A 12,356-nucleotide genomic window follows, 5' to 3' on the forward strand; every position below is an offset into this window, starting at 1 on the left:
TTTATGCACATTATTTGCTTGGGAATCTCCTCAAATTAAATAACTTCCCAGCTACAGAATGGCCTGATATTTTGTGAGATATTACAGAAATAAACATATATCACAATGACAATTTCAGAGGGAACTAAATTTCGCCGATTTTATGGAATCGAAAGGCCGTCTAGCTTTAAGTGATCACCTCTTGGTTACCAGGGGTTGAAATTGTTCCGTGGAGAGAGAAAGAGAGGAAAGGCAACGTACATACAGAGAGAGGTGGAGAGGAAGGCAGAAGAGAGAGAGAGAGAGAGAGAGAGAGAGAGAGTGAGTCAGGGGAGTGGAAGAGAAGGGACACACACACATACTCACTCACTCACTTGGCCACTTTCAGTTCAGTCCTGTGAGACAGACATAGTGTCTCTATCTCAGTGTGTATCTCTGTTATCGTCTGTGTGTCTAATGCTGAGCTCAGCCTATTTACCAAAATGCCTCAAAGAAAAAGGAGTTTTACTTTTGGAGCATACGGAGGGTAAGAAAAACTGCCGTTTTTGTTTTCTATTTCACATGTTTTCAGTGTCTGTTTACACTTTGTGTATACTGTGGCGTATAATCGTACGGTACAATAATGGCTGTCCTCGGTCACTCTTCAGAGACTATTAGCTACGCTGAGGGAAATACCATTCCTGCTTAGCTTGTTTTAACACGAGATTAGACACTTGTACCAGACTTAATGTGCCATCAGTGGCAAGCAAGGATCCTTTTAGCATGTGCTCTAACGCAGGCCGTGTTGATTGGGCATCACGTAAGGATGAACCTCTTTAAAACCCATCACAGCAGTGGGTATAATTGAGTCTGGATTGAATTAGTCCGCACAGCTGTTTGCAGCAGATACTGACATCCAGGCAGACCTGCTAACTGGTCAGGGAGCATAACACAATCACATGCTGTTTCCCTTCTCAGCCAACCCATCTGGTTTTGATTAGGTCCCTCTTGAGTTGCTTGTTAACTCACCGGAAGAAAGCAGCATAAAGTGGGATTTATAGATGATTTGATACATGTACAGACAGCACCACACACCGAAATGTCCGTAGGCTCCAGGAGACCCTGAGTGAAATTCTTCTGTCTGTTCATTTGTGGAAGAGTATCCCACTTGAGTCAACAGGTGCAAGGCTACCCATTCTGAACGTTGTCTCATCAAGGACAAGTGCTTTCTGTTCCTGCGCCTGTGGCTGGAATGCTGACGAGAGCACAGCCACTGTCCCAACTGACTGGCCCTGAAATACAGAAAACATTACCGTTTATGAAAGCGCAACTCTGTGTTCTTTGGTTTTGTTTTGTTTTTTTGCTTCAGTTGCCACACTTTTTTTTTGCACAAAAGATCACCATATCAATTCTCTATCTTTCTTTTTCAAAATTCTGTCTTTTGACCATTAGTGCTTGTTATTTCCAGTCCCAGTGGGTGATGACGTCTCCGTAAAATGCCGTCTTAGAAAAACCGCATGCCGTTATAGTATATTTGCTGTCCAACATAGGTGATGTACAATGTCTTGACTTAAAATGAGTTGCTATCTTCGACTTAGAAACCAAAGTAAATCAGGGAAGACACTTTTGTGTTAAGGAACTTCCAAGGCAGAAGTGAACTTGCTGACCAGTTTTCGTCAAATCTGAGTGTTTGGTTCATTCATATATTTAAAGCACTTTTCATTTTCTGTTTCATAAGGCCAGTCATGCATCATTTCATCACAAACTCTCAATGAAGCGCCATGAAATAAACTGCATGCTTAGGATTTGTTCCAGACCCAGAAACATTCAACCCCCACTTTCTCTCTATCACTGCAGCACAGCACCTAGACCAGGGCCAGACAGTCTGGGTATTAGCTGACTGGTTGACTCACACCAAGTCTTTGTCTGCTGTTACTGCCACAATGCCAGTGATAAAAAGCACAGCTCTGTGTGGGGCTTTTTCAGAAACAGCCTTGTGGAAAAGGACGTTTGTTGTATTGAATCCAGTGAGCCATACAGTCATTCTAAAAACTCGACACGTTTTATTTACTTATTTCAGATGATTTTATTAAGGCAACAGGAAATACAGAATACAATGGTGAAGAACAAACAATTGCTGCAATTAACTGGCAATTAAAGCTAGACTGCCTTTCAGATTGTTCAAGTGTAGGTCATAAAAATAATTTTCCCCGGCACCCCATTATTTTTGTATCGTGGACTGAAAGCTACTGAATTCAAATCACAGACTTCCAAAAACTAATGAATTTAAGGCCACATGGCCCTAAATTCTCCGCTATTTTTTCCTGCTCCACCATGACACAATTCAAGATACTACATCATACATCACGTGGTGGGCTTTCCCCATTTGTGCAAGGCATTGTGGGATACAAATTTGAAACAGGAGAGAAAAAATGGAGGACGTGAGCGTGCGAATGAAATGTGAAAGACCGACGACAGTAACGGAAAGTGAGAAGAAAAGGCGTTATGTTCTATATGAAGGAAAGGAACCAAAGGACCAAACTAAGAAATATCGGCGGTCAGCGAGCACCTCGGCGTGATCAGCTGTTCGTTTAGCAACAGAATGACGGAACAGTCAGTGCACGGTCAAAGATAAACCTGTAGATGGCAGTAATGCAACACTGTGGATGCCAGCTGCTGTAAAACCCAAAAGAAGAAGGAAAAAAAAAGAAGGTAAACCTGCGCATGCGCACACGGACTTCCTCTGTCTGCATATATGTCAACCCCTCACGGCTCTCACCTGTACTCCCTGGTAAAGAAATCCATAATTTCCATACTAAATCCATAGTAATATTTCATGCATAATAAAAATGTATCAGATCTTACCTAATATAAGATCTGGAAATAGTGTAGGGACAAGTTCTGTGAAATGGTCTGCGACGGACATCAGGAGGTTGTGTTGAGCAATGAAATTGCAAAATGCCACTTCTGATTTTAAGATAGTGTCAGATACAACCTTTGTTGGCTTTTGTGTGAAGAAATTAATTGACGGCTGTCTCTTTTTCTGGTTTGCATTCTTCACATGCATTTGAGATTTCATGTGTTCCCTCACGTCGTAAATTCCAGAGGCAAACACTTTCATGTCTCTACAACAAATTGTACAGTTGACATCAGTGGCGGCTGGTAGTCTTTCAAACAGGGGAGGCTGGTCGGTTACGATATTTCCAGATTTTAAAAGAAAAAACACATCAATTTTGCCCATACTCTTGCCTCTGATCTGGCTGATTGTTGGCAGCGTCACAAACTGTAAAATAACAGGTTCTTTTGGCCCATTAGCCTACTGTCCAATATACATGATGGTGGTGTTGGGGGGGGGAGGGGTATATTTTAACATTTTATATTTTAAAATTGTGGCATGTTGTTTAAAAATTGACCTTGGCTGTGTTTTTGTTTAAAAATGTTTTCCAAATTGTAGCGGTGTTTAATTCATATCCAGAAAAACATATATTCCAACATAATATACTCAGCATAAACATTTTAAATAGATTCTATATTTTTGGTCCATCCATGACATATTACTAAAGTAGCCTATTTACTGTTGTTGATGTGGGTCACTTGCTGTTAGCCAATTCACTTTCTCGTACCAGGAGAGCTGAAAGGAATGAGTATTATTCCCTACCTTTTTCACCAAGTCAATTTGAGGCGTTGGTCTACCCTGCTCTTTAATTTTAATTTTTTCCTCGAAAGGAAGACTGGCAAATGGCTTCGCCAAAATTAAATCAGCAATGCTTGGCATCCGTGCGCAGCTTTCTTGCTAGCTGACTAGCCCCCTCAAGTTCAAGTTCAGTCACTCAAATAAACGAAATTTCTGGAACTAAGATAGCAAACTTGACAACACTATATTTACACTTTATTTACAATGAAAATATATACAAACTAAAAAAGCTGGTAGAAACCGTATGTAATGAATGAAATCGAAATGTAAACTGATCTCTTACAATACACCACGGCACTTGCGAATCTGCATGGAACTGAACTGATGTTGCCAGATACTGCTGACGTTATCCAGCCCAAAATATGTTCAAAACCTGCCAAAATGCACTTAAAACCGCCCAATTGGGCGGGAAACTGCCCAATCTGGCAACACTGTACCGCTGTCTGTCTATAGTTGAAACGAGCTGTCAATCAAAGAAAATATCCGGCCGCTTTCACCAATCACCAGTCTCCTCGCGGAAACTACCATGTCCCTCCCATGTGAGGCTTGGAGTCCATAGGCGGGCATTTTCGCAGTATTTGTCCAATAACCGTCTTGCATTTTGAGATTGAAAAGCGCAGAGCTCCCAAATGCCATTGAAGTCCACTGAGGCTGGGAGTCCGTGAGACTCCATGGGCGGGCGGTTTCGCAGTATTTGTCCAATAATCGTCTTGCATTTTGAGATTGAAAAGCGCAGAGCTCCCAAATGCCATTGAAGTCCATTGAGGCTGGGAGTCCGTGAGACTCCGTGGGCGGGCGGTTTCGCAGTATTTGTCCAATAATCGTCTTGCATTTTGAGATTGACAAGCACATAGCTCCCAATCCACTGAGGCTGGGCTGCATCGCGTTGTCACGGGGAAAAACTCACGCACACATTAGGCGAACTGGGGAAAGTTATAACGGAATGATTTCGCACTGTAGTGGGTTGAGCACATATATTTCTATGATTCTGGATCTGAAATAGCAATGTTATAAGGTCGGCTATAACATAAGCCTAGCACAATTCATCCTACACGATGTTCGTCATTTTTAGAGGAGGCTGAGCCTCCCTCGTTATCTTCGAGCAATCGCCCGTGGTTGACATACTCAGCACCCATTTTGGAAGCGATAATTATTCCATTGGATGTTTCTGTCCATTCGGGAAGAAAGCAACCTCCAGTTTTAGATGTTTTGAGTTTTTTCTTCGGTGGTGCCGACATCTTGACCTCTTGACCTGTCTATTGTTACGCTACATGTGCTGTTATTTCCCGCTTGGTGTGCAGGAAAATCACAATTGCGCATGCTCAGACATTCGGAATGGTTTGTCGGTACTAGCGGAAGTACCGGTTGAGTAATTCTAAATGTAGAAAATGGCGGCTCCCATGCATTTTCGTATTTCATGACGATTTTTTTGATGGTAATAAATCAAAATAATTTTAAAGGTGAAAATGTAGAAAAATCCGTAGTTGAATACCACTATGCCCATACCATTTTTAAAATGCGAAAATCCGTAGGGAATACAGGAAATCCGTAGGGGTTGACATGTATGTGTCTGCTTGACTGCGCAAAGCGAGCGATTTCATGCACATTATTTGCTCGGGAATCCCCTCAAATTAAATAACTTTCCAGCCATAGAATGACCTGATATTTTGAGATATTGCAAAAATAAACATATCACAATGACCAAATTTCAGAGGGAACTAAATTTCACCAATTTTATGAAATCGAAAGGCAGTACAGCTTTAAGTTACAGCTCCATATACTCTATGTATTAGGCTTTACTCTAGAAGGTCCTACTATGAGTTCTCCTATGAGATGTTATTTAAAAGAAAAAAAAACCCTTCCTTTTTTGTTTATTACTGAGTATGTTATTTTAGCCTGTTACTTTTGGTCACCTAAAATGATGGCACTATTCCAGGCTGAGAAATAAAGCCAGTATTTTATATTATTTTCAAAATGCTGGATGATTTAGGGTCTTACCCTTGCTTCAGTGGATAATCATGTTGGATACTTGTACACTTGTAAATGCTACTGTAATCGTAAAGATTATGATGCTCATAATGAACATTCTTTTAATACACTATGTTGTTTGACATTTTATAAGAGTAATGATTGATAATCCCATTAATCACGGTCACCCAGAAGAGGATTGGTTCTTTTTGTGTCTGGTTCCAATTAAATTTTATTCAAGTTTTTTTTTTTCCCCAAAGATTTTCCTCTCTACTTTAGCCCCTAAAGGCATGTTGGTGCAGTGGTTAGCACTGTTGCCTCACAGCAAGAAGGTTCTAAGTTTTAATCTCGCAGTCAACTGGGGCTTTTCTGTGTGGAGTTTGCATGTTTTCCCCATGCCCGTATTTCCACCCACAGTCCAAAGACATATGGATTAGGTCAAGTGGCTACTCTAAATTGCCAATAGATGTGAGTGTGAATGGTTGTCTCTGCGTTAACCCTGCAATAGATTGGTGACGTGCCCAGGATGTACGCCACCTTTAGCCCAAAGTCAGCTGGGATTGGATCCAGCTTCCCCCATGACCCTTATGGATAAGCAGCATAGATAATGGATGGGGGAAATATTTCTCCTATTTTTCCTGAAAAGAAAAACGCCAGCATTTTTTTCATATGGTCCCTATTTTCCCATATTTTTGGGTCCAAATTTTTACTATGAGAAAAAAAGAAGAAGAAACAATTGAAATTGGTTCAGTATTGAGTTGGAATGCTATCACCAATAACCACAAAACGGCTATACAATGTAATATTTGCCATTAATTTGGAAATAGACTTCATGATTTCTGCCTGACTTATCCTTTTGTAAACATCAGAAAATCACCCTCCATGTGATAATCGACCACAGACACTGAATGAGGTGCTACATCAGAGACCAGAAGAAAAGTAGAACAATTACTGCAGAAACTAATTTTCTACAAGTTCTTTACAGTCATTGAGATAAACAGACACGGGGTATCTCTGTAGGGATCCTTTCCATGTTGCCAGACACTTATAATGACATTACAAACCTGTCAGTGATGAAAACAAGCTGTTTACATTGTATACCCATTTTGCGGTAGCCAGTTATAATGTAACTCAATACTGGACCAATTTCGATCGTTTTTGTCCCTAGTAAAATTTAGACCCAAAAAGATGGAAAAAAAAAATATGGCCCAGGTTAAAAAAAAAAAATTCCAGAATTTTTATTTCATTTCATAGCTGTTAATCCAGTCACAATTTATCAGGAATTATTCCAACATCATTTATGTTATTCTGAGTGCATTATCTGAGAAATTAGACCAAGTTAGGAAAACATTATAACACTTAATTTATAGACAGAGTAGAGTGGAACGTAATTAATATAGCCAGTAGGAAATGGTAGCATGTATTTGTTAAGATGCTGTGCTAGGATGCTAGTTAATAGGGATGGGATACTGGATCTTGACCTTTTGATGCTGTTTTGAGCTTCCAAGGGTTCAGGGTTTGAGCCCCAGCACTAGAAATGTGAAACATTGTTCCTTCTTAATTTTCCCATATCAACCTTCATTTTCCATAAGCATAATTAACTACATTCACTGAAATTTCATTCCACTGTCGATGAAACATGTTCACAAAGAAAGCATATTAAATTAGTCTATACTTCCTCGGCTACTAAGTACACTCAAACCCACAAAACCCACATGGTTATTTATCCCCATAAACATAGCAGCCTTTTATAAAATGTCATGTCTTATACATGTACCTGAAATACCAAGCAATTGAAATAGCCTCATAAATGTTAATAAACACAACAGCACGGAAAAAAAAGAAGAAATATTAATTGAAGCACATTGTTCATTAAAGTCCCGATATGCTGTCTCTGACAATCTGAAAGTTTTGTTGTATGGCTATTTCTCTGAAATCTGTATTGATCATATGTATTGAAAGCCTGGCATAACACACCAGAATAATAAGTACAGCAGTTTGGAATTTGTCAACATTTATCTGAGTTATTGTTTTACAGAATAGCATTATCACGATGTGACAACAGCAAAAGTGGCCAGTAGGGGTCAGTGTGGAGATGGGTGTTGGATTGTTTTGAAATCTCGAAACAATTTCCAGCACAAATGTTTCGAACGTTTCAGTGTTTCACAAAGCCTCGCTTTGCCTACCACTACTTATTAGGAAAAGTACAACAGACCTGAGCAAGCTCAGCCAAATATTATATTGGTTGACTGCTTGTGAATAAGAATTACTAGCTAATCCTAGCAGAGGAGGTAGGATTTGTCTCATCTCGTCTCATTATCTCTAGCCGCTTTATCCTGTTCTACAGGGTCGCAGGCAAGCTGGAGCCTATCCCAGCTGACTACGGGCGAAAGGCGGGGTACACCCTGGACAAGTCGCCAGGTCATCACAGGGCTGACACATAGACACAGACAACCATTCACACTCACATTCACACCTGGTAGGATTTGTTGTAGGAAAAAAATATATTGGGTAGATCCTTGCAGCTCATTTTCTCATGATTTAGTTGTACATGCCACTTACTGTCTGACATCCCAAAAGAATCCTAATCATAACCGTTTTTAAAGTGGGGTATCAGAAAGACAGTTAGTTGGTCAATATTTTACATGGCATTTTCAATGCATAAACTAGTAATCCAGAACTTGTCTCTCTGACCCATACCTCCTCATCTTGTAACATTGTCTGTCAAGAAAACAGGTTATCCTTGCTGTTTTTTGGGGGGGTTCCCACCCAAATACTACAGTGCTGTAGTAGTTAGCACTGTTGCCTCACAGCAAGAAGGTTCTGAGTTTGAGCCCAGTGGCTGACGGAGGCCTTTCTGTGTGGAGTTTGGAAGTTCTCCCTGTGTCTGTGTGGGTTAGGTTAACATGGGGCAGCCATGGCCTGAAGGTTGGGCTGAAGTGTCCTTGAGCAAGGCACCTAACCCCCAACTGCTCCCTGGGTATTGTAGCATAGCTGCCCACTGCTCTGGGTATGTGTTGTGTGTGTGTGTGTGTGTGTGTGTGTGTGTGTGTGTGTGTGTGTGTGTGTGTGTGTGTGTGTGTTCACTGCTTCAGATGGGTTAAATGCAGACGAAAACGTTTCTCTGTGCTTCAGATAAATAAAGGCTTCTTTATTTACATGTAATAAATAAAGGCTTCTTGTGATAAATAAAGGCTTCTTGTTCTTGTCTTGTAATTGGTAAAACAGCTACAGTAGCAGCTAGCTAAATTCCACGAGCTAATATTAAGGTTTTCATTACGAACATCAGTATTGTCAGCTAGCTACAGTACTTAGCTAGTTAGCCGCAACATAAAATACCTTCCATCAAATGTCCACCTCCTTTGTTGAAACGGCTAGCTAGCTAGTCAGGTCATTTCACGAGCTAACATTAAGGCTTTCACCAGTAACTTTTAATATTGCCGGCTAGCTAACTTACCTAGTTCACTATTTCTCAAAGTGTGGTCCGCGAGTGACCCCTGGTGGTCCATGAGTTGATGTTGTAAAATATCATGTTTTACCAGTGTTTCTCAAATCGCCTACGTATGTGACTTCAAGAGCAAAGTTCTGAGTAACACAGATGAGTTGTCTTCTATATTGAATAAAGTCCTGTATAAATTCCCTATGTAAATAGTAGCCTATTATTTGAATTTACTCGACATGAAGCAAGCCAACAGTTTTGCGACACTGCCTGTAACTATGGCAGTTTAGGTTACACTTTCATATCAACGTCACGTCTGAATGTGGAGGGAATGTGGAATGCGGAGAAACTACGAGTAACCAAATTAGACTTAGTATCAAATCAGGGGCGATTTCTCAGAGACAACAAGGGAAGCCGAGCTTCCCCTAAAATTCTCTCCCCAAACTGCGGCGTCTATGACGTTGAATTCTCATTAAAACAATAACTTGCATAACATAATATATGCCCAAGATTGTACTTATGTTCATAACTATCCTGTAACTTATTTGAGTGATGTCTGACGAACTTGCAGTTCGCTGCGAGAATCACCTTTGCTGCCAGGCTGTAACCTTTCTTATTTCAATGGGCTCTATGGACTGGCAGCAGTGTTGCCAGATTGGGCGGTTTTAAGTGCATTTTGGCGGGTTTTGAATATATTTTGGGATGGAAAACGTCAGCAGTATCTGGCAACACTGACTGGCAGCCGGGCATCTGTTGCAGTCTACGAGACGGCTCTGAACAGCCAATTTCGGCTAGTTGTTATTGGTTAAAATCAACAAAATCGTCACTTCCAGGGAAGCCGGGCTTCTCTGGGACTAAACGAGACAGTGGGAGGGACAAGAAGCCGGGCTGATAAAGGATTATTGGAGGTAGTGTTTGAAAGACATGAGGAGGGCGGTACTTCGGCGAGGAACACGGAAGTATGATCAGTCAGTCCCTAGCGGATGTCGAGAAAGTGCAGTCGTGTGCCAAAGTGCTGTCCGAATTTCTTTTCATATAAACGGTTCTTCTCATTGATGTCTCTGTACATTACTCTGTAAATAAATGTAAATATTACTCGTTGTGCTCTGTTAACTTTCATCCATTCTATCAGTTTGATCATTCGTGAATTCACTCGTTTATTTCATTTGTAGTTCAATCTGGTTGTAGGCTAGCTTGAGCCTTATTGGGATCTGCAGTGCTAGCTGCTAACAGAAATTGGTGAAGTCTCTGGAAAGCACAACCAGCTGGTATGACAGGGTCACAGACCATTTTCTGGAAAAGGAGCGGAGGGCAGAATTTGTGTATAAATAGTGTTCATGTTCATGAATCTGAAGTGTGTATATTGTTCAGTAATGTTAAGAGAATGGTGGGCTCTGTGTTATAGGTTATATCTGGGTATAATATTCAAGGTTCTGTGTGTTGCATAGCCTACCTGGTTATGAATTTCCAGACTGTGTTGCAGAAGATGTTCAAGGATGTGTTGCACAGCTGGGTGTTGTGTTAAAGACTCTGTGTTGCATATCAGGGTATGATGTTCAAGGCTCTTCATTGAATAGCCAGTGATTTTTGGATGTTTGATATTTTTGATTAAGGATATGAGGCACTAGCCTGGCAAGCCAGACTATAACATGAAATGTACAAGCAAAAATACTTTCTGCCACTAGGTAGGGTTGTCTAGTTCACTGTGCTAATGGGGCACACCTTTCTATGCTTTGATATCCGGCCTACAGGTTTTACGATGAATGGGTAAAATGGGCTTCCCCTGTTTTAAAAACCAGCAGCTGCCACTGTATCAAATAGTCAAAAAGATAATGGATTGGTGGCTGAAGACCGGGTCAGTCAAAAGAAAAGCATAAACATCTGACAAGAGCAAGGACGAAGTGCAAAGACATGATGATTCTTTGTTTGAGAAAACAAAGCAGCGCAACCGGATCAATGTGGCCCCCAATATGAGATTAAAACTGTCAAGTTTGGAGCCAGGCATTGCTTCCCATTAAGGGAAGGACAACAATGAGTGAGTTGGCGATACTATTTGTAAAACTGTCATTTCATTCGTGTGTAATTTGTAATATACAGTTGAAGTAAGCTCATTGTTTTTTGTTCAGGATATTTAAGGGGTTAGGTGGTTTGTGATTTTTTTTTTTTAATGGATAAAGTGGTGGGGTGGCACGGTGGTGTAGTGGTTAGCACTGTCGCCTCACAGCAAGAAGGTCCTGGGTTCGAGCCCAGCAGCCGACGAGGGCCTTTCTGTGCGGAGTTTGCATGTTCTCCCCGTGTCTGTGTGGGTTTCCTCCAGGTGCTCCGGTTTCCCCCACAGCAGGTTAGGTTAACTGGTGACTCTAAATTGACCGTAGGTGTGAATGTAAGTGTGAATGGTTGTCTGTGTCTCTGTGTCAGCCCTGCGATGACCTGGCAACTTGTCCAGGGTGTACCCCGCCTCTTGCCCATAGTCAGCTGGGATAGGCTCCAGCTTACCTGCGACCCTGTAGGACAGGATAAGCGGCTACAGATGATGGATGGATAGATAAAGTGGTCCTTGGTCTGAAAAAGTTTGAGAAACACTGACCTAGTTAATTACAACATAAAATACCTTCCATCACACTTCCAATTCTTTTAGTTCCAGCATATAGTAACTGGTATATATTCTATTATCCAGTAATTGGGAAATGCCAATATAATTTAGACACACAAATTGTGAAAAAGCTTATCTTTGTTATGGAGGGTTGAGTTAGATTAAGTTGTAGTTGTGGCCCAATTACGGTAGATATATTTTTTTTAAATTTGTACCAGCTGACAAATTTCTAACTGTGTTTAATTTTACCAATATATCATCTGGGACTCTTGGGGAAACCATGGCCTAATGATTAGAGAAACCGCTTTGAGACCAAAAGGTCGCTGGTTTGATTCCCTGGACCAGCAGGACTGGCTTAAGTGCCCTTGAGCAAGGTGCCTAACCCCCAACTGCTTTGGCAAGAGTGGTGGCATACCTTGTTTCTGATTAGCCAATGAAAAACTGATGATGTGATTATCAGTTTGGGCATTGAACCTGAACATGGGAATCTAAAGTGCTTTATTAAAATAAAGTTGAAGGTCATTTCAGATCCATGTAACAATAAAAAATTTCCACTTCACTTTCTTATAGATTAACCAGATATCTCAGTGCTGATTTTTGATAGATTACAGTTAAAGAACGGCAGCTCATGGTCCTACGGGATCCCTGAAAGCACCGCAACATTTCAGCTATTCTAAAAATGCAGCCAGACTCATCACTCACTG

The 12,356-nt window shown here is 40.9% G+C and overlaps 1 protein-coding gene across 12 annotated transcripts in view; it reads left to right on the forward strand.

The window, feature by feature from the left end:
• Positions 1-307: 307 nt before the first annotated feature.
• rap1gapa (RAP1 GTPase activating protein a) overlaps positions 308-12,356 on the forward strand; it is a 205,717-nt gene continuing 193,668 nt past the window's right edge. For 3 of the 12 annotated variants that reach the window (XM_060938270.1, XM_060938271.1, XM_060938273.1), the window contains exon 1: positions 312-505. In XM_060938270.1, coding sequence (XP_060794253.1) covers positions 462-505 — 44 coding nt within the window. In that variant the 5' untranslated portion in view covers positions 312-461. Of the gene's footprint in view, positions 506-2,621; positions 2,671-12,356 lie in introns of those variants that run through there. The other 9 variants (XM_060938279.1, XM_060938280.1, XM_060938284.1 and 6 more) reach the window with 6 other exon arrangements.

The sequence above is a fragment of the Neoarius graeffei genome, chromosome 13 (genome assembly GCF_027579695.1).
Source record: "Neoarius graeffei isolate fNeoGra1 chromosome 13, fNeoGra1.pri, whole genome shotgun sequence".
Lineage (NCBI taxonomy): Eukaryota > Metazoa > Chordata > Actinopteri > Siluriformes > Ariidae > Neoarius > Neoarius graeffei.